We start from the raw sequence: 26,718 nt of genomic DNA on the forward strand, positions 1-26,718 counted from the left end.
GCGTACGCGGGGTTTTTTTGTTTTGTTTTTTACCCAGAGCCCTCCATGGCTGGAAATCCAGCTGCGGACGGCTCTGGCCTGGCCTGGCCTGGGCCTGGCCGGCTGCTCCGCGGAGCCACTGCAGAGCACAGCCGGCCGTCGAGGATTCCGGCGGGAGGGACGGAACGCCTCCCCCCCATAAACATAATCCGCCAAAAGGAAAGTGACTTTCGTACATCCCTACCTCTAGCACACGCCCACACAAACTGGGACAAAGCGCTAAAGGGGAAATACACAGGGGGGAAATTATAATTTCAACTGCAAGCACAGAAAATGCTGTGTATTCCCCGTTCTCAGGTAACACCAGAAGAGGGAAGGAAAGTAGTGAGATAGCAGGAGACCAGTGGCATCACCTAAAGCTCCTTTGAAAACCAATGATTAAAGAAGAATGATCCTGCTAAAAAAACTCAGGTGTGAAGAGAGCCTAGATGTAGGCCTATCTCCTTCCTTCAACTTCTAAATGAACAATTCTGTGCATTTTATTCTGTAAGTCTCCCTGAGGACTTTTTATTATGGGGGTAGGATATACATATTGAATATCAATAAATGTTTACGCAGAAGTGCGATGTAGTGGTTAGAGAGCTCCTTCACACTGAGCTTTTATCCTGTGATTGAGATTGCTCCTTCACGGAAGTGGGCTGTTTACATGACGCTGTGACCCTCCAGGGCATCTCCTGCACTAAATGCCCTTTGTTCCATTTTTAAATAGATCGCAGATAATGAGCTATCAAATTACCCTGTTGTGTTCTGCTTCAGTTTCCTCTGTGAAAAGAGTTAAATTGGCAAGAAGAGGAGCAAGATCAATGAAAGACAGCGGAAGACTCAGATATGGGGAGAAGGAGGGGGGAGGGGTAGGAGGGAAAGGAAACATGTGTAAAGGGAGTCAGTTGTGATCCTGCATTTAAAATGGAAGCAGAAAGCTCCATTTTAAATGCAGGATTTTAGGCTGGTGTAGAGATGCCCAGAGCATTGGACTGGGACTTAGAATAGTAGGGTTGGAAGGGGCCTATAAGACCATCAAGTCCAACCCCTTGCTCAACACAGGAATCCAAGTCAAAGCATCCCTGACAGATGGCTGTCCAGCTTCATCTTGAATGCCTCCAGTGTGGGACAGCCCCCCACCTCCCTAGGTCATTGGTTCCATTGTCTTGGGAGATCCAGGTTCCATCCCCCACTCAGCCATGAAACTTCCTGCATGATTTTGGGCCAGTCACTGACTCTCAGCCTACTCTACCCCGCAGGGTTGTTGTGAGGATAAGATCGAGCGGAGGAGGAAGACCAAAGAAGCTGCTTTGGGTTCCTTGCAAGAAGAAAAAAGGCAGGGCCGAAATACAATCATAAATAAGAAATGTAATAATAAATAGTAATAATAATTTAAAAAAATCATTAAGGGCACCATCCTATGCCTGTTTAGACGGAAAAAAGCCCTACAGCTCCCAACATTGTCCGCTGTAGGACATTTTTCTGCATAGCATCGCGCCCTAAAAGCGCACCTAAGCCTAGCCGTCCTAGGCCTCCCAGCCTTAACCTCTACGACCCCTTGGCCATAAAGGACGGGACCATCCTTTCTCTCTATGGTGTTTCCCGGCGTTCCTAGGCTCCGCTCCTCCCCACCTTTCCCGTCTCTATGATCGGGCGACGCGACGCGATTGGCTGAGGAGGTGAGGGAGCGGGGCCGAGTTCTCGCGAGAGGCGCGGCTTGCGGGACTGCGCGCGCGAGCGGGAGAAGGAGGGGGGCGGAGCGGGCCCGGCGTCGAGGTCCCGGTGGTGGCGGCGGCGGCGGCGACTCGGTCGGTGAGTAAAATGGCGGCGGCCGGGGGGGGGGTTACGGTGGGGCGGCGGCGGCCTGCCGGGCCCTCCTCGGCCGAGGGGAACGGCGAGCGGTGTCGGCTGACGGGAAGAAGCCATCTTGGAGCCTCTCGGCGGCTGTGCGAGGCCGTCCTGGCGGCGCGGAGGGGCCCGCCCCCGCCTGGGCTGCTGCGTCGGGCGTGAGGGAGGCAGGAAGCCCCGAGACGCGCCGCTCAGAGCGGTGGGCGGGCATGTCTCGCGTCGCAGGCCCGCAGGGGCGCCCGCGCTCTTTCTTCCGTCCTCTCCTGCCCGCCGCTTCCCTGTAGGACAACGCCGCCCTGTGCCACTGCTCTGTTCGTGCTTGTTGGGCTCTCAGGATGGCCTGTCCCGAAGGGCCGAGCTGGGGGGGGGGGAGGTGTCTACCAACACCTCTCTCCCCCGCCCCTTTCCCCGGAAATCAGGCTTTCACGGGACTTGGACCACGACGAGATAAGCTTGCTGCAAACGTGGAATTAAAAGCGGCCTTAATTCTGCACTGATCTGTTTCTGTGGTCTAGTAGACGAGACTCGGCATGCGGCCTAGAGAGGGGAAACTCTTTTTGTTCTCTTTCTCGCTCTCCCCTCCAACCCTGCACTCTTTTTAAGGGAAAGCCTTTTGCAGCAGAAAAAAGGTGCTTCAGTTCCGAATGACAAAGCTTTTTTTTTTTTGGAGAAACCATAGTTTTTCTCAAAAACGTATACAGTTTGTATTAAGTGTAATTTCTCTGTATTCAGTCGGAGTTGCTTTTTTGATGTAAACTGTCAAAACTTAAAAACTTATATAAAGATTTTTAATTATTATTTATGTAAAGACTAGTGACCTATTATCTAATGCCATCAGCTATTTCAATGATCTTTATGACTACCTTGATTTCAGTTCCTTCAAAATCTAAGTATCTCCATTGGAACATTTTGAAAGTGACAAGAGAATTCAGTTCAAAATGGAGTTCCTAGAAAGTCATTTACGGTGCAATCCTATGCATGTTAAGACAGAAAAAAGTTCTGTGCTGGCTGGGGAATGCTCTGAGTTGTAGGACTTTTTTCCTGTCTAAACATGCATAGGATTGCACCCTTGGCCATCAAATTGGCCATGCTTAACAGGAGAAGGAAGGGGAAGAAGTGCTAAATCCTAACAACTTCAAGAACAATTCTTTTTAGTTGTTTATAGCTACAGATAGGTTTGATTCTAATCCATAAAGGATTCCTGATGAGCTCATTACTGGAAACTCCTGCAAGAGATAGAGTTTGCAACATAGATGACAGCAGTTTCCTTTTTATCTAGGCATACACTGTACCTTATCCTTGGAGCCCAAGAGCATTTGCATTGTAAGTTGTGTTTGTGGGGGAAACGTCTGCCTTAAAGAGACCTTAAAGGGACCATCAGAAGAAGATGGTATTGTTTTCAGTTTAGCCACCAGCTTTCAGTCTGAGACATAACTTTCATACATCCAAAACAGGGAGGAATCAATACATACAACTGAAAACAATTGCAAAGTCATTTATCTCGCTCATTGTTGCAACATAGCCACAACACCAGATCATGATCAACATACCATTTTACAAACAGGAAGCTGATTATTATTGGGGCACTCAGGACCTATTTATTAACTGTGAGACTAATAGCCTATGCATGTTTACTTTTACCTAAGTCCCATTTAATTCACTGAGTTTTATTCCAAGGTTTGGGGTTGCAGTCTGAATTGCTTTGAGTGTGGTAGTTTGACTTCAGTAGTTTTGTGTGTTGGGCTCAGTTAGACGTTTTTACCCCATTCTTTTAGGGAAATTTTTAATCTTGTTTCCTGTCACTGAAATATATACAGAGAAAGCATTTTTCTTTGTATTAGTTCCTTCTGTTAGAACAAAATATCAGTTGGCTGGTTGGATCAGACCATGGTCTCTAGACCAGTGGTCTCTTGCCAAAAGTGATTATCTTGCTGTTTCTTGCAAGCTCACAGACACGACAAAATATTGATAGCTTTTGCTGTTTGTGCCCCTACTTTCTGCAATCAGAAGTATACTGATCAAGTTATTTTAACTTAAGTTTAGGAAGCATTGATAGGTGCATCCCCCATTAATTTGTCCAATCCTTTTGAGAGCTGTTTGAAGTACTAGCCATCAACACCCCATGCTATAGCAGTGAATTCCAGAAATTAACTGCATTGTTTGAGGAAATCTTTCCCCTTGACCTACTGCCAGTTAACTTCATTGGATGGTCTAGTTTCTCTCTGTTTACACTTTTAGAAATCTCTTTAGTCTTTTCACCTTTTAAAGTAAAACATCTGTTCTCACTTGGGCTCCCTTTGCCAGTCTCCAAGACACTTGTTTATAAGCTAGGATAGTTTGAAAAGTGGTTTTGGGTCATGGCATGGTGAAGAAAAAATAGCAAGAATACCTAGGTATACTATTTATTAAATTTCTTAATTGCCCATCTGGCCAGTCGCCTGGTCACTCTGGGCGATGTATAATAATGCAACAGTTTAAAACAATAACATTCCACATCGTATTTCTAAAAATACCCTAACCCACCCCAAATGTCTGCCTGAACAACCACGTTTTTAATGCGTGGTGGAAGCTCATTAAAGAGGGGGCATGGTGGAGTTCCCTAGAGATGATTTGAAGGGAAAATAGCAAGAAGAACTAGGTATACAAGCAGATCTCGGGCATATTTACTTCTGTGTCATAGCAATTTGCTTAATTAGTAATGTGCGCAACTAGGTCATTAGGAGATGAGCTGTGAACCAGAAAGTCAAATCTCACCTCTTCCACAATCTCAGTAGGTGTCCTTAGGAAAGCCAACATTTCTCAGCTATCCATGTGCAATTGGGGAATACACCCATCTGTCTTGCAGGGTTGTTGTAAGCTTATGCAAGGATTATTGAGATAATATATGCAAAGCTCTTTCAACACTCAAAAAGCACTATATAACTGCCAGTAATTATTAGAGGCTTATCAGTACATGCCATAATGGTACAATAGCTACCAATAATGCATGTACTGTAATGAAAGTTGGCAAGTCTTCGAACACGTTCAAACGGGCAGTTATTCCATTGCAGCAAAAACAAAGTTTTGTGGTACCTTAAAGAATAACTTTATGGCATAAGCTTTCAGATGCATGAAGTGTTATAGTGAGTTACAGGTGTGTGTACAGGTGAAAGCAGGGATTTGTAAACAGTGAGGTCAGAGAGAAATTAAATGCAGAAAGTACTGACAATGATGATTGCTTTATTAATGGACATTCATAAAGGAGTTCTTGGGTGATAAGATGCATCCTTGCGTTGCTGAGCTGATTAAAGATCTTTGCCCCTATTCAAGCCACAAGAGATAGAGTTGAACCTCTTGATGAATTGTAGTTGAGCTGTTTCCTGTTGCTGTCTGTCTTTGAAGTTCCTTTACCTAAAAATAACCACTTTAAGGTCAATAAATGTGTGTCCTGGGAGGCTGAAATATTCCCCAGTAGTTTTTGAATATTGCTATTTCTGATGTCAGATTTGTATCCGTTTATTCTATTGCATAGAGACTGGCCTGTTTGCCCTAAGTTAAATGCAGTAGGGCTTTGCTGACAAATGATGGCATATATCATATTGGAAGATGAGCAGGTGCATGAACCCCTGATGTTGTGGATGACCTTATTGGGTCCTGTGATAGTGTTGCCAGAGTAGATGTGGGGGTAGAGTTGGCATCTGGGTATGCTACATGGTCTTATTGCTGTGTCTGTATCTCTGTTACATGGTGTGTTGCTCGTGAGTAGCTATTTTAGGTCGGTGGGCTGTATGTAAGCAAGTACAGGCCTGTGTGAGAGAGAGATCATTGTGCGGGATGTGCTGTATATCAGGGGTCCCCAACCTCTGGGCTGCAGACCGGTACCAGTCCGTGGCCTGTTAGGACCTGGGCCTCAGCAGGGGTGTGGGAACCCCCCTTACCTTGAGTCTGCAGGTGGGGGGGGGAGGCAATCCGCCCCATCCCCTTGGAATCCTCACCGGCCCTGGCCAGCTCCGCTCCGCAGTGAGTCCGCAGAGCCGCTGGCGGGCTTCCGGCCGCTGGCGGGCTTCCGGCCGCTGGGACCCAAATGGAGTCCGCGCGGACTCCATTTGCGTCCCTGTTCTTCAAGTAATAGACTTTGTAAATCTTTATGTGAAATTAGTAAGCCATTACAGAGGGGGAAGGAGAAATTAAGTGCACAGTTTTGTTTTTGGTGGCAGGCAGGCATATAGCTCCTACCTCAGTGTTATAAGGCAATTTGTTCTGTTTGCAGTATGAGATCTGGTTTAGTACCTTTCTGTAGAAAGATAAAGTGGAAATTGATGTATTAAATTGTTCAGGTCCCTATTGTAAAACAGGTTATTCTACTGCTAAAATGCCTTTAACAGATAGCCATCTAACTTTTCTTTAAAATGTCAAAGATTACACTAACTCATTATTGGTGGTGCGGTGGTGGTGGAAAGGGTTGGATCTGATGGTGCCGTTCTACCAGTGGAAGGGAAAAGACTGGTACAACAGATTTCCTCTCCCCTCTACAGCCCCACATGTGTGCCCCAAATCTGTTCTGGGGGGTTGGGAGGCACGTAGGGGGGCTGTGGGTGGGTGGGAGAGAACAGGGAAGCCCTGTTGTGTGAGCGGACTTCCACTCGTGCGACATTGGATCCAAACCAAAATCTGTAAGTTTGCCGTTAAAAATGTTGCAAAGCCATTAAAAATGTATAGTAGGTACATGTCAGCAATACTCTGCACACTAGACTGTTGCAAGCTTAGCTAATCTTTCCTCAGTAGTAACTTCAGTTACGACTACATCTACTTTGTGACTGCAAATGAGAAGAGGTCCACGTGCCATCTTTGGTAACTATTTTTACACCGAGTGAGCTATAAAAGCTGCTGAGGACAGTAATTAGGTATTCTTGCATCTATTTACTGAAATTAACCTCAATTTTTCTTTCTTGCTAGTGAGGGACAAGAATGAGTTATGCGGAAAAACCCGATGAAATCACAAAAGACGAGTGGATGGAAAAACTCAATAATTTGCACATCCAGAGAGCTGATATGAACCGCCTGATCATGAACTATCTTGTTACAGGTAATCATCAGTGAGTTGGTTCGAAAATAATGTATTATCAATAGAATTGTATTAATTCAAGAACATTTATTCGTCTGTTGCTAGCATCTAGTACTGTCAATGTCGCTGGGTACTGAAGTTAACTATTAGTGTTGTAGCTGTTTTCTGGCCTGGTGTTTAAACAGCGTGGTCTCATACCTCAGGAATGACCTTATTCCTCTCATACCATCACGTGAAACACCTCAGCAGCAGCCATATCTATTGGTTGAGGAGCAGACACTTTACAGCCTCCCCTGCTCCTGCCAAGAGCTGCAGACTGTCCAGCTGCAAGTGAAGAGATGTCCTGCCCTGACCAAAACATGGGGTCCTACCTGACTCAGGACACAAAGGGTTTTTTTCTGCCTTGTGGCTCTGAATCAGTGTGTGAGCCAAGGTAATGAACTGGACAAGGGCCAATGAACTGAAGCTCAGTCCAGGCAAGACAGAGGTACAACTCATGAAATGCCCTCCCACAGCGATTTGCCTGGTGCCCATTCTGCCAGGAGAAGATATTCTCTTCTCCCAGTCATTTTAGACATTTTAGGGGGTTTTTCGGTTGTTGTTACTGTATGTTTTAACTGTCTTATTGTATGAGCTGCCTAGGAACTTTTATGTTATAGGGTGCATCATGTGAATAAAATAAATGCATAAGGAAATTATGGTTACCATGGAACCATTGAAGAGCAGCAGTTGCAGCAGCATCTTCAGCCTTGAGAGTGGACATTTTCCATTATCATCCCCCCAGAACCTTCCTAAGACACCAGTGCCTTTAAAAAAGAACCTTATGTTTGCTTTGTATCTATTTTCAATTATTTTCAGTGGTTGGAGGCCTGTTTCCAGGCAGAAAGGTGGGATATACTTAATTTAAATAAATCTTAAATTGGCTGTGTAAAAACTCTCTGGCAGCGCCACCTGTGTAATAAAGTTTTTATTTATTTATTAAATTTATTAATTGCCCATCTGGCTGGTCACCCAGCCACTCTGGGAGATGTACAACAAGAACAATTTAAAACAAAATACTACATTAAAAACATCACATTTCTAAAAATACCCTAACCCACCCCAAATGCTTGCCTGAACAACCATGTTTTTAATGCGTGGCGGAAGCTCGTTACATAGGGGGCATGGCGGAGGTGCCTAGGGAGGGAGTTCCACGGAGTGGGGGCCACCACGGAGAAGGCCCTCTCCCTTGTCCTCACCAGCCTAGCTGTCCGGGCTGATGGGAAAGAGAGAAGGCCATCCGAGGCTGATCTTGTTGAGCGGCCTGTCTGGTGTTGCTGGAGGCGAGTTCCTGTCATTCTTACCAGCTGTCCCACTTTTGTGCAACTTCTGTCTTTGCAGGCTTGCCTAAGCAGCTTTTGACAGAGATATAAGATTTATTTAAAAACTGAATTGGGCAGAAAAGTCCCTTGCAGGCCATATGCTGCTGCTGAATATTATGTTGCCTTCCTGAACAAAGCTCTCACCTGGTTCACACATCATGGTGGCAATTCCTCGGCTGTTTGAGCCAGGAATTGTGGGGATGAGCGGGATGCTCAAGCCATTTCTGCTTTTAATTAACAGTCCAGGAATGCCCAGTTCTTCTTCATGGTCTCTGTGCATCATACATATGGGCTCTGTGCCTGGGCGGAGCCTTGATTCAGGAAACTTCCACAGCTGAGGATCCTTTTGGCGAGAGCCCTCCTCCACTGTCCTACTGCACATGTCCTTAGCGAGTTCCCACCTCAGTTCTGTTTTGACCGCCGTAACAGTTGCCTTGCAGAGACACTGTCAACAGCAGTGTCTCTGCCTGCAGCTGCCTCTCCAACTCCTTTGGTCCCAGCCTTGGGCCGAACAGACCCTCTTACTCCAGGTTGCTCATTAGCTCTGATCACAGCTAAAAAGATCTCTTAGAGAGCTAGGGAGCACAAGACCTCCTTGGATACCCAAAAGAAGACAAAGGAGACAAAGAAACAGCATAAGCAGGTCTCTACACTGAGTTTGCTGTCACCACCCCTGTTGTTAGATTCACTGGTGCAGACCCTGTCCCATCGGTACTGAGACCAGATCTGATATAGGCTGCTTCTACTTCAGAGGGAGAGATAAGAGACACCTCTCCAGTTATAGAATGTCACAGAACAAGACCTGTGATGCTGACAATATCTCCGCATGTTCCTAGAGAGCATCGCCCTTGAGGGAGGTCACCAGACTCCATTACATCCTTTCATTATAAGAGGGAGCAGTATCGGGATTGTTTTAATCAGGAGTGATCCCGTTCTCCACTTAGACATTGGGAAAGATATCCGGACTGATCACTACCTAGACCAGAGCTTTCCAAACTTTTCATGTTGGTGACACACTTTTTAGACATGCATCATTTCGTGACACGGTAATTCAGTTTTACTAGCAAACCGGAGGTTAAACTAATCCGTTATAAGAGATACAGACACATACATAAATTGTAATAATGAAATGTATGGGGATAGAACATATCATGAAAACCTTTCATTTATATTTTTAAAAATATAATTTGTAAGATAATAACATACATTGTTGTCATTTATGAGTAACAGTATGTAAACAAGTGCAAGAAAATGTGAAATATAAACAAAATTAACTAAAGTATTTATAATACATATTAGGACACATAGGCCCAGGTAGAAGCTCAGCTGCAAAAACACATGAAGTAGAGAAGCAGAAGTCCAACAAAAATGGTGTAAATATATATGTCTCACTACAAGGCTATATTGCTGTAAATATTTGCAGTGCCTATGTCCAGAGTCCAGTTCCAGCACTCTCCGGTGGTATACTGCTGGTGGGTGGTTAATCCACAATTACAGCAGAGTAAAAATAAAAATAAATGGCGGAAATCAAATTATAAGTGCCACGTGGTGGGTGGCTTGCTGTTTGCCACATTGGGCTTGGGAGGGTGGCTTCCCTTCAGCCAGCAGCAGGTGCGTTGACTGGGTGACAGCCAGCAGCTGTGCTCGCCCGGGTGCTTGAGAGCACGCTGATTCTGAGGCTTCTGGCCTCCACTGAGCTCCGTTCCGACTGGCCAAGACGGCGGACAGCCCGCTTGGTGCAGTCCAAGGCGGCGTTTCTACCCGCGCGCTACTCTGGCCTGGCCGCTCAGGAGTGCGGTGCAGAAGTCCACGAAGGGCGTGCTCGAAATCTCGCAGGGCCGGGGGCCGCTGCCACTTCTCCGCACTGGCGTCGGCCAAGCTCTGCTCCCAGGGCAGCGCCTCCCCTCCCCTCTCTTCACCCCGCACCTCTACCTCACTGTACTGCTCCAATACCACCAATCACGAGCGCCCTACGTCAAGACGCCGCATGATCCTAAAGCAGCTAATGTTAAAGCAGCTAAGCCTTAGCTGCTTTAGGAAGTTCCGGGGGAGGGGCCAAGGGAAGCAAACGGGAGTCAGGGAGCTCCACGGTGCCCTTCTGCACGATTTTCTGCATTTCGCGCGACACACCTACACACTGCCACTGACACATTGTGTCACGGCACACAGTTTGGAAAGCTCTGACCTAGACCTTATTGGATGAGTGGCAATCTCATAGGGACCAAGTTTTGTGGTGAGTGCTCCAGATAGACTTTTTCCGTCTGAAGATATGGTGCAGTTCACTGAACAAGTTTTGCGGATGGTACAGTCATTCATTGACACCCAGCAGCCTAGAGAGCTCATTCAAGACCCTGTATTCGATGCAGTGTTTACAGAGACTTCAGCCCCTGTATCAATTCTGTTCTTGCCTACACTTTTACCAACAGTGCAACAGTCCTAGAAGGTCCTGCCTTCAATGAAACCTACATCGAGAAGGCTGGAGTCATTATACCAAGTGCAGCAAGAGGATGCAGAGTACCCATTTATCCATCCTAAGCCAAATTCCATAATAGTGAAATCTTCCCAGGGTGCTCACGGAAGACCCATGCCTCTCCTACAGATAAAGAAGGCAGGGGTCTAGATACACTGGGACAGCACATACATTCATGCACAGCTTTAGGTCTTAAAGTGGTGAATTATCAAGCTGCTATGGCTTTCTACCAGCTGTTCTTGTGGGACAAGATGTTTTCACTTTCTTCATACTTATCTGACAACCAGAGAGAGTTGACAAGGGTGTTCAAGGAAGAAGCACTCAAGCTGTCTAAGCAACAGATCAACTCGCCATCAAGTTGATTGTGAAGCCAAAGCTGTGGTAGGAGCTATAGCTTTATGCAGACATGCATGGCTTGGATCAGTGAGATTAACTCCAGAGGCATGCTCCTGCATCAAGGGCCTTCCCTTTGATGGGGAGGGTCTATTCAATTCTAAAATCGATGAGGCAATGGATCCAAAAGGCCAAGACCACTGCAAAGAGGTGGTCTTGGCCTTTTGGATAGAGCAGCAACACCAGTAATAACAACCACCTTACAAACATCGTTGCTTGTTTCACCAACCCACTCAGTATCAGCCCTGTCAGAGGCAGGACCATGTTTTCTGGTATCAGAATGTTTATCAACAGCGAAAAAGGTGTGTTGCGGGTCCACCAGTTGAGAGCAGCGTCAGATACTGCCTCTAAATGTTGACTTTGATTCCTTCCATCCTGGTCTGCTACAGCCTCATCCTTTCCTGAAGTTTGGAGATCTTCTTTGTCAGTTCTTTCCAACCTGGATGTCGATAACTTCGGATGCTTGGGTCCTCATAGTTCTGAATGGATATAAGATAAGAGTTCAGTGTCCTCCCTCCTCTCAGTATGTTCAAGTTCAGAGTCCTCACGTTTGGACTAGCCACAGCTCCAAGAGTGTTCACAAAATGCATGGCAGTGGTATGTGGACACCTTCAGATGCTTGGAATAGAGATATATTCTAATCTTGATGACTGGTTCATACTGGTTTGTGGCTCTACTTCAACTGGTGCGAGGGAATTTTCTTCGTCTGCCATCAGCACCTGATCTGTTTTCCAGAGACAGCGGTTGGGTTCGACACCCAGGAGCTGAGGTCCTCAAATTAACAGCATGGAAGATAGTTGGCAGGAAGAGTCACAAACACACTCTCGCAAGAACTGAGATATATTCTGGAAGCTGCTAGAAAACCAGCAACGAGATGATTGTATATAGGGATGTCAGAATTCCGCACACATTTTAAATGGGATCGAATTCTGACAAATCCAGTCCACGGAATCCTCCTCAGAACGGGATGGCCTGGTCGACCTGGACGCAGACCCTTTTTTTTGTGTCCACCGAATGGCAGATTTTACAAAAATAATCACGAAAAGAAATCCATAAATCAGAAATAGAAGAACGTGAAGGGCTTTACCCTTTTTACGATAATAAATAGGCATTTTCCCTATGACGCAAGGCTTACGGAGACCAATGGTGGGCACGCGAAAAGGATTTTTTGGCGGTACTTGCGGAATTATTTTTGTAAGTTCGGGGATCTGGAAAAAAATGGGGGAATCCGGGGCATGCAGGCGGCGGAATGGGGTGGACGACACAATCTGCGGACCTGAAAATGAACGGTAAGCAGCGGCCTTAGTCTCTGTGGGATCCCCCCCCCCCCCCCCGGCACGGGATGCCCCACCAGAATGGATGGTGGGAAATCTGTACATCCCTAATTGTGTACCCGTAAATGGAGGGCATTCACCAGTTTTGCTAATGCCTGTAATTTGGATCCCATGACTTGTCCTATTAATGGGGTTCTTTCATTTCTGAATTCCCTTTTTAAGAAGGGGTTAAAGTGTTCATCCATTAGAGTATACCTAGCAGCTATCTCTGCTTTTCCTAAGCCGGACCAAGGTTTCTCTGTTTTTAGACATCCAGTGATTAGATAGTTCTTGAGAGGTCTGAAGAATTTGGCTCCCCCTGTACACCTGCCGGTTCCACAGTGGAGACTTTCAGTCATCCTAAAGGCCCTAACTTCAAAACCATTCTAGCCTCTTGCTACCACTGACCTTTGACTACTTTCAAAGTACTTGGCTCAACAGTACGACAAGCGAGAAGGATCTTGGGATTGTTGTAGATCGCAAGCTGAATATGAGCCAACAATGTGATGTGGCTGCAAGAAAGGCAAATGCTCTTTTGGGCTGCATTAATAGAAGCATAGCTTCCAAATCCCGGGAAGTACTAGTTCCCCTCTACTCAGCACTGGTTAGGCCTCATCTGGAGTACTGTGTCCAGTTCTGGACGCCACACTTTAAGAAGGATGCAGACAAACTGGAGAGGGTTCAGAGGAGGGCAATGAAGATGATCAGGGGACTGAAAACAAAGCCTTGAGAAGAGAAGACTGAAGGGAGACATGATAGCACTCTTCAAGTACCTGAAAGGTTTTCACAGAGAGGAAGGCCAGGATCTCTTCTCGATCATCCCAGAGTGCAGGACACAGAATGATGGGCTCAAGTTACAGGAAGCCAGATTCCGGCTGAACATCAGGAAAAACTTCCTGACCATTAGAGCAATACGACAATGGAACCAATTCCCTGGGGAGGTGGTGGGCTCACCCACACTGGAGGCATATAAGATGAAGCTGGACAACCATTTGTCAGGGATGCTCTGACCTGGATTCCTCCATTGAGCAGGAGGTTGGACTCGATGGTCTTATAGGCCCTTTCCAACTCTACTATTCTATGATTCTTCGAAAGATGCTTTTCTGGTAGCAGTCACATTGGCACAGAGGTCATTGGAACTTTGCGCACTATGTGTTGACACTCCATTTCTAGATTTTAATAAGGATAGAGCAGTTCTTAAACCGGACTTAACATTCCTTCTTAAAGTGGTATTGTCAGGATTGATTCTGAGTGCAGGGAGTTTGTTAGCAGCTCAGATTCAGAAGACGAGCAGCCAGAACTGGGGGATACCTTTTCCCAAGCCAGTTCAGATATGCATAGGTGTGCTTCTCAGGTTACTAACTCCCAGATGGCCGGGCCTGAAGCCCCCCCCCCCCTTGCCTTCCTCTGTGAGAAGCCAGGAGGAGGAGAGTGGGGGCTGTGACCTAAGAGATGCTAGACTGTGGCGCAGAGCTAAGAGGGAAACGTCAGGGGCGGAGCTCAAGCGGTCAACCTGGTTAGCGATGCATGAGAGGCAACATAGGGAAGCATCACTAGAAGGGTGGGACATCCCTCCTTAAGTTAGTGTAGCCAGCAAGCCTTACTTCAAATTGCAGGTAATGTCGATGTTCCCATTTGAATCCCCTGGAAGCATTCCTTTGTAGCCTGAGAGTCCTCACGGATTTTCATCTGTCATTAACCTGTTGATAATGAATTAAAGGCCTGAGACTGAAGCCTCTCTGTTTGTGTGCGTGAACGCTTAAGGAAAGAGGAGGCCCAAGGGAAACGTGACAGGTATCCGATTTTCATGTCATTCAGGACATCGTTTTACCAACTGTCTTTCAATTCTTTTCGTCTCCATTGGAATCAACCCTCGATACACTGGAGGTCAGGCGGGCACTAGCCTTTTTCGGGTAAAGGACTGAAGGCTTCCATAAATCTCAACGTCTGTTCCTCTGTTACGGGAGACTGAAAAAGGACTGCTAATCTTACCATAGAGATTCTTGTCCTGGATAGTGGATGCAATTAAGTTAGCATACCAGATAGCAGGACTTGAGCTGCCTGATTCCATCAGGGCTCATGTGATGAGAGATATGGCCTCGTCGACAGCCTTTGGAAGGGCCATATCACTACTGGACCTCTGTCAGGCTGCAACATGGGCAAAACTGCCAATGCTTATATCGTGCTATAGACTGGATATATGGTCCCAACAGGACTGCAGAGTCGGGCGAGCCATCCTGTCAGCACTGCTGCAATAGGATAGACATACCCCTATTCTCCTCCAGTTAGTGAGCTTGTTAATTGCCCATATGTGTCATGCATGGAGACCACGAAGAAAAAAAGCAGGCTGCTTACCTGTAACTGTAGTTTTTCGAGTGGTTATCTGTGCTTTCACACAACCCAACCACCATCCCTGCTTCAGTGTCAGAGTCTGTACTGAGACTGATAACGAGGTGTGAAAATTTTCTCTCAGATCCAAGGCTGCATTAGGCGGTCTCAAGGAACTGAGGGACTAGACGGGAACCCGCTAGGGACATGCGCAGTAGGACAGTGGGGGAGGGTTCCCACCAAAATGATCCTCAGCTATGGAAGTTTCCCGAATCGAGGCTCTGTGCAGGCGCAGAGCCCATATGTGTGAATGCTCAAATGACCACTCGAAGAACTACAGTTACAGGTAAGGAACCTGCCTTTCTTGGGTTGTTTCGTGATGTGCAAACCTGGAAACTCTGGGTTGTTTATGGGTTAAACAACCCAGAGTTAACCCATGCTTTGATGTTGAAAGCAGAAATGGCTCATGTGTGATTTGCACATTCTGCATGTCCCCACAGTTCCTGGGTTAAACAAGTTAGTCATTTTCTTTTTCAGTAAGAAATTTGTTTTTGTATTTCAGAAGGTTTTAAAGAAGCAGCAGAAAAGTTTCGAATGGAATCTGGAATAGAGCCCAGTGTTGATTTAGAGACCCTGGATGAAAGAATAAAAATTCGGGAGATGATCCTCAAAGGTCAGATTCAGGAAGCCATTGCACTGATCAATAGCCTTCATCCAGAATTGTTAGACACAAACCGGTACCTTTACTTCCATTTACAGGTAAGATTCACATTTAAGCAGGCACTGGTTGTATCTAAAGCTAACTGGAGGTTGTAAAGGAAGGCTGTTGTACTAGAAAGCAGGGGTGGGGAGTGGGGTTTGCAGCTTGTTTTAGGGTGTGCATTTTTAATGAACTTTGGTGCAGACATAACCAACAGTGTCAAAAGTTCCCATTTGTGGAGTGGTCCACAGACCTATATGCCTACTCCCTTCCCTTGTTGGCCTTAACCTTGGCTTAACGTTACATCTGTACCTATTAACCATAGTTAGTGCTAATCAGAGTTCCCATCTTAACCAGAGTTTGAAATCACGGATTGAAGAAGATTTCCAGCCCCTGGTTAATGGGGAAACGGGTTAACACTAACCATGCTTTGTGCTGATGGAGACATACTGTTAAACCATGGTTAAAGTATAGAAGTGAGGGGAGAATTCATGCTAGGGGGTGAGAGGAGCCTGCAGCCTGTTCAGCACCAAATTTCTGAAGTTGCTCCTTTAATGTCATTTTCAGTACATGATCAAGATAGGGAAGCATGGCAGGGTCAGGCATTTACACCAAGAAGGGGTGTTTGGTTATGAGAGAATCAACTAGTTGCGGAGGAGGCGATGAGGCAAGGTTCAGTTAATGGCTTTTTATAGTCAACGTTTTTCCTAATATGTAGAGACTAGCCACGTCCTGCTCCTGATGGTTCATGAAGTCTTTGGGAAGTTTTAAAGCAGTGAATGCCGAAGTTAGTTGCAGGAGTTCCGTCAACCATTTCCTTGCGATGTCCCCTCATAAATGGACTACTATGCTATCATTTAGAAGAATATTAAGAACTCAAAGGTCTCTGGAGCAAGAAAAGTCAACCAGCCTTTAGAAACCTAGAGTTGGAGGAGACTAGAAGTTCGTGTGCCCAAATCTTTCATGAGGCATCAGCCTCCAAAATCAGTTGAATCCTTTTCTGTTGGAATGCTGATCATTTGATATCCCCTCTTTTTAATTCAAAGGCTTTTATCTTGTTGAACCTGAATGCTCAGCACACAATATTAATTTATAATGTAAGAAATTTGGAGTTGTTTACCTATTTACATTTTTGTCTTTGGTCTCTGCAGCAGCAGCATTTAATTGAATTAATTCGGCAGCGTGAGACAGAAGCTGCGCTGGAATTTGCCCAGACACAGTTAGCAGAACAAGGAGAAGAAAGCCGGGAATGTTTGACAGAGATGGAGCGCACTCTTGCCCTCCTTGCTTTCGACAACCCAGAGGAATCACCTTTTGGAGACTTGCTCAACATGATGCAGAGACAGAAAGTAATTATATTCTCCCTTTCTCTTACAAAGGCACTTTTAAGATTTGCCTTTATTACATTATAAAGAGAAGGTAGCTTTTTAGAATTGTGCTTTTTATCACCTTTCCTAGTAAATTGGAATTGGGTTAAGGTTGGCTGTCTCTTTTCTGAATGTTTACAGGCTGATTTTAGTTTGCATACTAGTATTGTTAATCCATCTTCTGCCTAGAGTTTGAAAAGCACAGTAGGATGTCAAGTTTTGACCAGTTTAATCACCAGGTTAGGGTGCAATCCTATGGACTTCCTTGTTGCTGCTCAGAAGCCCCTGAATTTGGAGGCTTCCGAGATTCCTATAACCTGCTAGGCTAAAGCTAGCAGGGTGAGAGGAGGGGGGCAGACAATCTTTGCCTCCCTGTCATCCAAACTCCTTTATTTTTGCTAGACAGGATTTTCAGCCTGTCTAGCAAGGGCACTGGGGGGCGGGAGGAAGGTGGCTGGAGGAGGCTCAGGATAAATTGTATCCTGGTCTCTCTGGTCTCCTCCCCGCCCACCAGAACATCCCCTTTTCCCTCATCTCCAAGATCAATTTTCAGACCTCGGAGAGGTAGCCAGCATGGTTCTCTCTGTGCCAGCTGTGAGGGGACGGGGTTGGGGGTCAGATCTTAGACTCATATCCAGCCTTGAAGAGGTTTTCTGGGCCATCCTGTGGTCCCTGGGACGCTCACTCAGGGACCATATGATTGCTCTCTTAATGAATTAACATTTTAGTTGATCACTTGGTGGAGATAAATCTTAATTGGTGAGCCAAAGAGCTGGGTAGGTTACTTTGGTTCTCTTTTACTATAATAGGGTATGACACTGAAAATATGACTGACTGTCTTCCCTGCCATGATAACTTACAAATTTTATATCTTACTTGTTGTTCAGTCGTTAAGTCGTGTCCGACTCTTCGTGACCCCATGGACCATAGCACGCCAGGCCTTCCTGTCCTCCGCTCTCTTCCTGGAGTGTGCTCAAGTTCATATTCATTGCATCGGTGATGCTATCTAGCGATCTCATCCTCTGCCGTCCCCTTCTCCTTTTGCCTTCAATCTTTCCCAGCATCAGGGTCTTTTCCAGGGAGTTTTCCCTTCGCATTAGGTGGCCAAAATATTTGGCCACCTAATGAGCAGTCCAATGAGCAGTCAGGGTTGATTTCCTTTAGGATGGACTGATTGGACCTCCTTGCAGTCTAGGGGACTCGTAAGAGTCTTCTCCAGCACCACAGTTCGAAAGCATCAATTCTTCTGCACTCAGCCTTCCTTATAGTCCAGCTCTCACAGCCATACGTTGCTACTGGGAAAACCATAGCTTTGATTATATGAACCTTTGTCGGCAAGGTGATGTCTCTGCTTCTTACTATGCTGTCTAGGTTTGCCATAGCTTTCCTCCCCAGGAGCAAGCGTCTTTTAATTTCATGGCTACAGTCACCGTCTGCAGTGATCTTGGAACCCAAGAAAGTAAAATCTGTCACTGCTTCCATTTCTTCCCCTTCCATATGCTAGGAAGTGATGGGGCCAGATGCCGTGATCTTCGTTTTTTTCATGTTGTGTCTCAAACCAGCTTTTGCACTTTCCACTTTCACCCTCAACAAGAGGCACTTTAGATCCTCTTTGCTTTCTGCCATTAGGGTGGTATCGTCTGCGTATCTGAGGTTGTTGATAATTGTCCCGGCAATCTTCATTCCGACCTGCGATTCATCCAACCTGGCGTTTCTCATGATGTACTCTTCATATAAATTAAATAAGCAGGGCGACAATATACAGCCTTGTCATACTCCTTTCCCAATTTGGAACCAATCGGTTGTTCCATTTGTGGTTCTTACTGTTGCTTCTTGACCCTCGTACAGGTTTCTCAGGAGACAGGTAAGGTGGTCTTGTACCCCCATCTCTTTCAGAATTTGCCACGGTTTGTTGTGATCCACACAATCAAAGGCTTTAGCGTAGTCAATGAAGAAGAAATAGATGTTTCTGAAATTCTCTTGCTTTCTCCATGATCCAGCGAATGTTGGCGATTTGATCTCTAGTTCCTCTGCCTCTTCGAAACCCAGCTTGTACTTCCGGTAGTTCTCGGTTCGCATACTGCTGAAGCCTAGCTTGTAGGATTTTGAGCATAACCTTGCATGTGAAATGAGCGCAATTGTACGGTAGTTTGAACACTCTTTGGCATTGCCCTTCTTTGGAACTGGAATGTAAACTGACCTTTTCCAGTCTTGTGGCCACTGCTGAGTGTCCAAATTTGTTGGCATATTGAGTGCAGCACTTTAACAGCATCATCTTCTAGGATTTTAAATAGCTCAGCCGGAATACTGTCATCTCCACTAGCTTTGTTGTTACTAATGCTTCCTAAGGCCCACTTGACTTCACTCTTGAGGATGTCCGGCTCAAGTTCAGTGACTGCACTATCATGGCTATCAGGGACATTCAGATCTTTCCTGTATAGTTCTTCTGTGTATTCTTGCCACCTCTTCTTAATCTCATCTGCTTCTGTTACGTCCCTGCCTTCTTTGTCCTTTATCATGCCCGTCTTTGCACAAAACGTTCCCTTGAGATCTCCAATTTTCTTGAAGAGATCTCTTTCCCATTCTATTGTTTTCCTCGATTTCTTTGTGTTGTTCATTTAAGAAGGCCTTCTTGTCTCTCCTTGCTGTTCTCTGGAACTCTGCATTCAGTTGGATATATCTTCCCCTTTCTCCCTTTCTTTTCGCTTCCCTTCTTTCCTCAGCTAGTTGTAAAGCCTCATCAGACAGCCACTTGGCTTTCTTGCATTTCTGTTTCTTTGGGATGGATTTTGTTGCTGCCTCCTGAACAATGTTACGGACCTCCGTCCATAGTTCCTCAGGCACTCTGTCTATCAGGTCTAATCCCTGAAATCTATTCCTCACCTCCACTGTATATTCATAAGGGATATGATTTAGGTCATACCGGAATGGTTTAGTGGTTTTCCCTATGTTCTACAGTTTAAGCCAAAATTTTGCAAGAAGCAGCTCATGATCTGAGCCACAGTCAGCTCCAGGTCTTGTTTTTACTGACTGTCTAGAGCTTCTCCATCTTTGGCGCAAAGGACATAATCAATCTGATTTCGATATTGACCATCTGGTGATGTCCATGTGTAGAGTCGCCTCTTGTGCTGTTGGAAAAGAGTGTTTGCTATGATCAGTGTGTTCTCTTGGCAAAACTCTATTAGCTTTTGTCCTGCTTCATTTTGTACACCAAGGCCATGCTTGCCTGTTATCCCGGTGATTTCTTGACTTCCTACTTTAGCATTCTAATCCCCTATGATGAAGAGGACATCTTTTTTGGGTGTTAGTTCTAGAAGGTGTTGTAGGTCTTCATAGAACCGATCAACCTCAGCTACTTTGGCCTCAGTGGTTGGGGCATAGACTTGAATTACTGTGATGTTGAATGGTTTGCCTTGGATTCGTACTGAGATCATTCTATCGTTTTTAAGATTGTACCCCAGTACTGCTTTTCCCACCCTTTTGTTGACTATGAGTGCTACTCCATTTCTTCTAAGGGATTCTTGCCCACAGTAGTAGATATGATGGTCACCTGAATTAAATTTCCCCATGCGTCTCCATTTTAGTTCGCTGATTCCCAAGATGTCGATGTTCAATCTTGCCATCTCGTGTTTGACCACCTCCAGCTTACCTTGAGTCATTGATCTTATATTCCAGTTTCCTAAACAAAATTGTTCTTTACAGCATCGGACTTTCTTTTCACCACCAGACACATCCACAGCTGAGTGTCCTTTCGGGTTTGGCCCAGCCGCTTCACTCTTTCTGGCGCTACTTGGAAATACCCTCTGCTCTTCCCCAGTAGTATATTGGACACCTTCCGACCTGAGGGGCTCATCTTCTGGTATCATATCTTTTAGCCTTGTGATATGTTCCATGGGGTTTTCTTGGCAAGAATACTGGAGTGGGTTGCCATTTCCTTCTCCAGTGGACCACATTTTGTCAGAACTCTCCACCATGACCTGTTCATCCCAGGTGGCCCTGCACGGCATAGCTTATGGCTTCACTGAGTTACGCAAGCCCCTTCGCCACAACAAGGCCCCTTCCTTCCTTCCTTCCTTCCTTCCTTCCTTCCTCTCAAAAAGACACATATATTGAGGCTTTATAATATTGAAATTCATTTCAGTATTATAAAACACCATCTTGATGGCTATTTGAATCAGTAAATGGTTTAAGAGCAGATGACTGCTGTTTAATCAATTCACAAGCCGTCATATGTAAACAGACACTGAAATATCACCTTAAAATCCATCCACTAAGAGAGCGATCCTATGTTCCCTACATAGGAACATAGACAGGGATCCGAGCTCAGAGCCAGGAAACTGCACTCCCTGCTCCCTCCCCCGCACAGGGAGAACAGCACCGGCTGTCTTTTCGCTCTCGGTAAACAGAGTGCAGAGATGGGGGAAAGGAGGCATTCCTGTGGGCAGGGAGGAGAAGAGGCCGGGGCGACTGGCCTACGTCGTTTCCTATTGCCTCCCCAGCCCTCTTCCCTCCCCGAAGCCTCCTCTAGACAGGCAAAATCGCCTGTCTAAGCTAAAATGCAGCACAGGAGGCACAAGGTGCCTCCCTCTCTGCATGGGATACTTGTTAGCCTCTGAGTTCAGGGGCTTATGAGTACCCAGGGTGCAACCTATAGGACTGCACCCTGATAAACTCTGCTCATCTTCAGTCACAAACCACTTACTAAACACAGTGTTCTGTCTTATTTGGAGGATACTGATGGATGAGCTTTTGATTAAGGCCTTTATGGGAAGGCAGTTTGAAACTAGCCTTCAGACTTGGCCAAAGGACTATTTGTTTTTATAGTACTTGCAGTTTACAAAGTTTTTAACAATATTCTGCAATCCATGCAGCTATATTGTTAATGTTCCATTTTACAGATGGGACTTGAGGCTGAGGTTCTATGGCTTGCCAAAGGCTGTCATGACTGAGGAGGAATTTGGTCCTCTAGGTCAAAACCCCGCAGTCACTGGATGATTTTGGCTCTCTTTGACATAGGCATATATTGTACTAAACTAAGTCGCTTATCTCTCTCTAGGTGTGGAGTGAAGTTAACCAAGCTGTTCTAGACTATGAAAATCGCGAGTCGACACCCAAGCTGGCTAAATTACTGAAATTACTACTGTGGGCTCAGAATGAGCTGGACCAGAAGAAAGTAAAATATCCCAAAATGACAGACCTCAGCAAGGGGACTATTGAGGAACCCAAGTAAAATGTGCAGGTGGACACTAAACCTCAGAACTGCACAGTTATATACATTTTTAATCAGTCTGTGACTGAAATATTTTTACTACAGTTCAGGACTTTGCAATTTGGTTGTGTGTTTTTTTCTTTTCTCTTGGCAAGCATACTTAAAGGGAGATCGGTCCCTTTTTAAATGCAGCAAATTGGCATTGAAAAGCTTTGTATCACTTTGACCATCTGATTTAGGCTATGCACTGTCATACATTTTTAGCAAAAAACAAAACAAGTCTCTCTTTTTTTTTAACTACTGTGCTGAAGGTTTGTAATGTCTGGCTACTGAAGCACATTTTGGTAGCCAGTAAATTAATGGTGAAACTCTTTGCAACTCTCCAGTTAAACTTAACCTGTCTCTCACTTGAACATTGACTATTTTCTGTGTTAATTTATAGCCAAACATGCATTCCCTATTTATAAACTAGCAATTGGTTGAAGTGATCATTTTGTAAACCTCATGGCAGTGTTGTTTTTCTGCATAGAATATAGCATAGAAAGCTTGTAAGCTGTAATTGAAGATAATTCCCCTTGCTTTTCACACCTTGGTGACTTATTTATATGGGGCTGAATGTTATATTCATGATGGGCCTAGTTCTCTCAGAAGTATTGCTGAAAATAAAGGCATTTTCTTTCGTAATTTTCAAGAATGACCAAAATAGCCTCTGAACAATACACTAAATCACTTCGTAGGTAAGTTTTCTTTCATCGAGGTTCTAGTTTTGTTCCATTTTTCAGTACCAGTTGCAGTAATTGCACTGATTTGGATGACATGACAGCCTTAAAGCCAACAGTGTGTATGTGGATGGTATAAAAGAGGGAAACAGTGCTGTTATGTGGCTGGGGCCATCTCGAGTTAGAAGAAATATCTGTCTTGATGCAGATCCACTAGAGTAGCATGAATGTTACAGGGCTATAATGTATGATGATGGAGTTATTTCAACAGGGTTTTTTTGCCTTGGATAAGTAGGACTTTGATTTTACAAATCTCTTTCCTTCTTGGATTCCCATCTTTATCATGGGGTGTCGTAATTACCATAAGTGTGCTAGGATTTATTTCTACCCCAGTTAAAGGCCCTATAATTCCATGAAGTCTTTCAATTGCTGCATTGTAATCTCCTTTTAGGGTGTGGAACTCTGCATGGCACATATGACTGTCTTAAAAGCAATGTTAACTTGTTCGGTTGATAGTATTAAGCACTAACCCACCCATGCCAACTCCAAGATTACAGTCCTAAGCACCCATTCGGTTAAGTTACCTGCAAGGCTGCTGAAGTACAGTAGCAAAGTTGTTTATAATGTTACAGGTGCTTGGCAACTGTGGATGCAGATCCACTCCTCCCATGCATATCTTCTGTGTGGGAGCAACTTTCTATTGATTGATACAGTCAGTACAGTATGCAGTGGGATGGTTTGTTGATAGCTTAAGCTTGGTGAGCCGATGATAAACCTGTAGAATAAAGTCATTTGGTTTCTAGCAAGCTTAGCTCTGGTCTCTGACTGACAGTTGGGAGTAAAAAAACAAACAAACCTTGGGCATGGTCCACCAGGAATCTCTTCCATGCAAGCCCCGTAGAAACAAATGGAAATTGCTTGGAGTGGGGTTCCTGGGTGATTGTACCCATAGTCACTGATGACTACTGTGAATGCCGATTGTGCTTGTATGTAGCATGATTATGGAGGAGGCAATTGTGTAAGCTATTGGGATACACTAGTTCTAAGACTAGTTGATTTGCTGAATACTGACACTTCTACAGTCTGTCTTCAGAGTGAAGCTTTGACACCACACAACTTAAGTTCTTGCAAAAGCAACAGCATGGGTTTGATTACCACTACTTCAGTGTCACAGGTCAGCTTTTTATTCCTGGCAGATGAATTCTAACAACATAGCTGACTGTGGAGCTGTATTTGACTGACTGAAAACAGTTGTGTCCAATTACACATGCAATTTGTGTGATGTATTTTTGTTTTAAGAACAAGGTGAGGCAGTGAAAGTGAAATGGGTCTAAGCCCTTCCTCGAATAGGACCAGCTTTTCTGAACATTCTTGGCTTCTGAATGCAATCTGAAGCTTTTGGAAAAGTCTGAGGCTACAGCTTTCATTGTGAAGTTGGTCACTTCTGTAACAAATGGCATTTTTCTGCAGCAGAAATACTGTACTGCAGCCCTATTTAAGAAGTTTCCTGTGTGTTTAGAGCACTTTGATTATTTCATGAGTGCATAGATGACTGGAACTTTCATTAGTTTGCTTAATTCATTAATTTAAGAGCCAAATATGTGATTTAAAGATAACAGTTTAGATTTACTTCATTTGGGTTTTGTTAAAACATCACACACTGAAGCAGCTTTAATCTGTAAAGTTTTTTGGGTAACTTGAGAGAAAATATTTAAAATGGTATGAAAGAAAGCTATGCATTTTACAGAAAGCTCAAGGGTGTAGTCCCAATGGTACTTTTAGGGATCTTTATATTCTTGTGTATATAAAATAGTTTGCATATACAAAATATAATATAATCAGTTTGAATTAATCTCAGATGGGGGAGGCTGTGAAACATAACTTATGAAAATATTGTATACAGAAAACACAGTCCTCGTTACATAAATGAACTTTTGTCATATGCATGAGAAATGTCTTATTTGGTGGCCATGGGTGAATGGTTGCAAATTTGTTAGCTCCATAATGTTAGATTGCCACTCTTAACTGCTTAGCATTAAATACCACTTTGATCAATATGTTTTACATTTGTTTTTTTCAAGTTTTCCTCTTCTAAAAAGTCTTTGCAGAAATGTTGTATAATCTTTTAAGTGTCCCACCCACACCTTGTACCTATCTTATAATGCAATTGTATGCATATATACTTGAAGTAACCCTGGTTTAGTTCAGTGGGGCTTACTCCCAGGTAAGTGTGTATAGGATTGCAGCCTTAGTAACTTCCAGCAATCTGTGTAGTAGGCAAGGTTGTGTCTACACTTAAAAACAACAGCACAGTTCTGCAACCAAGACTCACATTATATGGCAAGAAAAAATTAGGTTGTTGCAACGTATATAAATAATGCAAATTAAGTTGATTTGCATGATTGTTTTTAGGGGGAAATATTTGGTTATGTGGTGTGTGTTTTTAATAAATTAAAAAGGTATCACAACTAATTGGGCAGCAGATTTAAATATTTTTAGTGCAAGTACTACTTTAATGCAGGGTACTATACTGCAGATGACCAGCAGCATCTTAAGAGACATTCTTCTCTCTCACACAGGAATGGAATACCTCTTCTAGGACTATGATTGATGCAGTATATGAATACATCATTTAAAAAACAGTGGGTTGGATCCAGACATGCCCTTCTGCAAATAGGGCCCCTATTCACGGAAGGGACTGATCCAGTGGAGACTAGAGTGGGAGCGCACAACCTTTTTGCCTCAAGGGCAGCATGTAATTCTGGGTTGAGGGTGTGTGCGCACATGCACACACACATATATTGCAGCAATCCTGATACAAGTAGCTGTTTCCTCACTGCTAGGAGCAGTGTGGGAAAAGCAATCTATAAGGATTGTTGGGGGAGGAAATGAAGAGCCTTCTCTCCACTCCCACACCCAGTGATCCTGATCCAGATTACTATTGCTTCAGTGGTAGCAGCAGGGGGAAAAGAGATATCTGTATTGGGACCACTGAGGGAGGAGATGAAGAGAAGACTAGCCAGATGGGGTACGTAGTTAAGACCTTGGGGAGCCATAGGTTGTGCACCCCTGCACTAAAGGGGAGGAGGCAACATTTGCTGCTTCCCCGTACAGCCCCCTGATCCATCTTCTAGAGCTTTCCCCAACCCTTTGGATTAGCTTTTTCAGGGGCTGCAGGGGAAATCAGCACAAATTGCTCCCCCTCACACACACACCTTTCACTCATGGGAGCATCCCATAAGCAGAACTCTGTTCATGGGAAGTCTTTATCCAACCTAAAATATGCATCTTGGTTCAGATAACTCTTGTATGCACATTTGATTGATTAAAACTCATACTATTAGTAGACTAAGGCTATAGCCCTATACTGACTGACCTGGGAGTTTGAGGTCAGTGGGCCTTTTGTCTGAGTAGACATGTATAGGATTGCAGCCCAAGGTATCTAATCCAGGAACAGCCCTACTTATGTTGCATGGTTCTGGGAGTGGGCATGGGTGTAGCCTTGTCCCAAAGCACAACAAATCTTACTCAGCATCCTCTCTGGAGTATGAGCTTCCAGCAAGCATTGTCTGCACTATTGAAACATGTTTGTAATCATAAGGACTAAATGCTTGCCTTTTTTCCTTTTTTTTTTTTTGAAGCTGAGATTTTCTGGAAGCTGAATTCTGTACCTATTAGCACATTTTATACTCCTGTGGAATTGTGGTACAGATGGCAGCCCAGATCGTAGGCCATGATGATCACTGTTACAGATGGCTGTATGAGAGAAGAGGCGTTACCTAGGATTATCTGGTGTGTTTATGCCAGAGGTAAAATTTGAACCAGGATCCTGGCTCATAAGTCACTTTGTTAACCAGCTTGTTCTTTCAAGGCACAGACCTAGTTTGCACATAATGACAAACCATCAGTTTAAAAACTGATGGGTTGTCAGGGGCACGCTGCGTG

At 44.7% G+C, this 26,718-nt stretch overlaps 1 protein-coding gene across 2 annotated transcripts; it reads left to right on the forward strand.

Moving 5' to 3' along the window:
- The first annotated feature begins 1,733 nt into the window (after window positions 1–1,733).
- Window positions 1,734–26,371, forward strand: GID8 (GID complex subunit 8 homolog). Of its 2 annotated transcripts, none has more exons than XM_084854374.1 (5): window positions 1,734–1,833; window positions 6,805–6,934; window positions 15,341–15,537; window positions 16,630–16,827; window positions 21,902–26,371. In XM_084854374.1, exons 2-5 carry the CDS (start codon window positions 6,817–6,819, stop codon window positions 22,073–22,075), a joined length of 687 nt encoding a protein of 228 aa, XP_084710500.1. In that variant the 5' UTR covers window positions 1,734–1,833; window positions 6,805–6,816; the 3' UTR covers window positions 22,076–26,371. The 2 variants fall into 2 exon arrangements, with proteins under 2 accessions (XP_084710500.1, XP_084710501.1); XM_084854375.1 differs by having other exon boundaries at window positions 1,734–2,498; window positions 21,902–26,369.
- The last annotated feature ends 347 nt before the right edge of the window (window positions 26,372–26,718 follow it).

This window comes from Heloderma suspectum, chromosome 4, assembly GCF_057233095.1.
Source record: "Heloderma suspectum isolate Gila_16-S chromosome 4, 16-S_ref, whole genome shotgun sequence".
Taxonomy (NCBI): domain Eukaryota; kingdom Metazoa; phylum Chordata; class Lepidosauria; order Squamata; family Helodermatidae; genus Heloderma; species Heloderma suspectum.

Excerpts from the sequence above, each read along its gene's own strand:
- GID8 (XM_084854374.1), top strand. The coding sequence starts at position 6,817 with ATGAGTTATGCGGAAAAACCCGATGAAATCACAAAAGACGAGTGGATG. Across the intron at positions 15,538-16,629 it reads ACCTTTACTTCCATTTACAG|CAGCAGCATTTAATTGAATT; the intron begins GTAAGATTCACA and ends TGGTCTCTGCAG. Across the intron at positions 16,828-21,901 it reads ACATGATGCAGAGACAGAAA|GTGTGGAGTGAAGTTAACCA; the intron begins GTAATTATATTC and ends ATCTCTCTCTAG.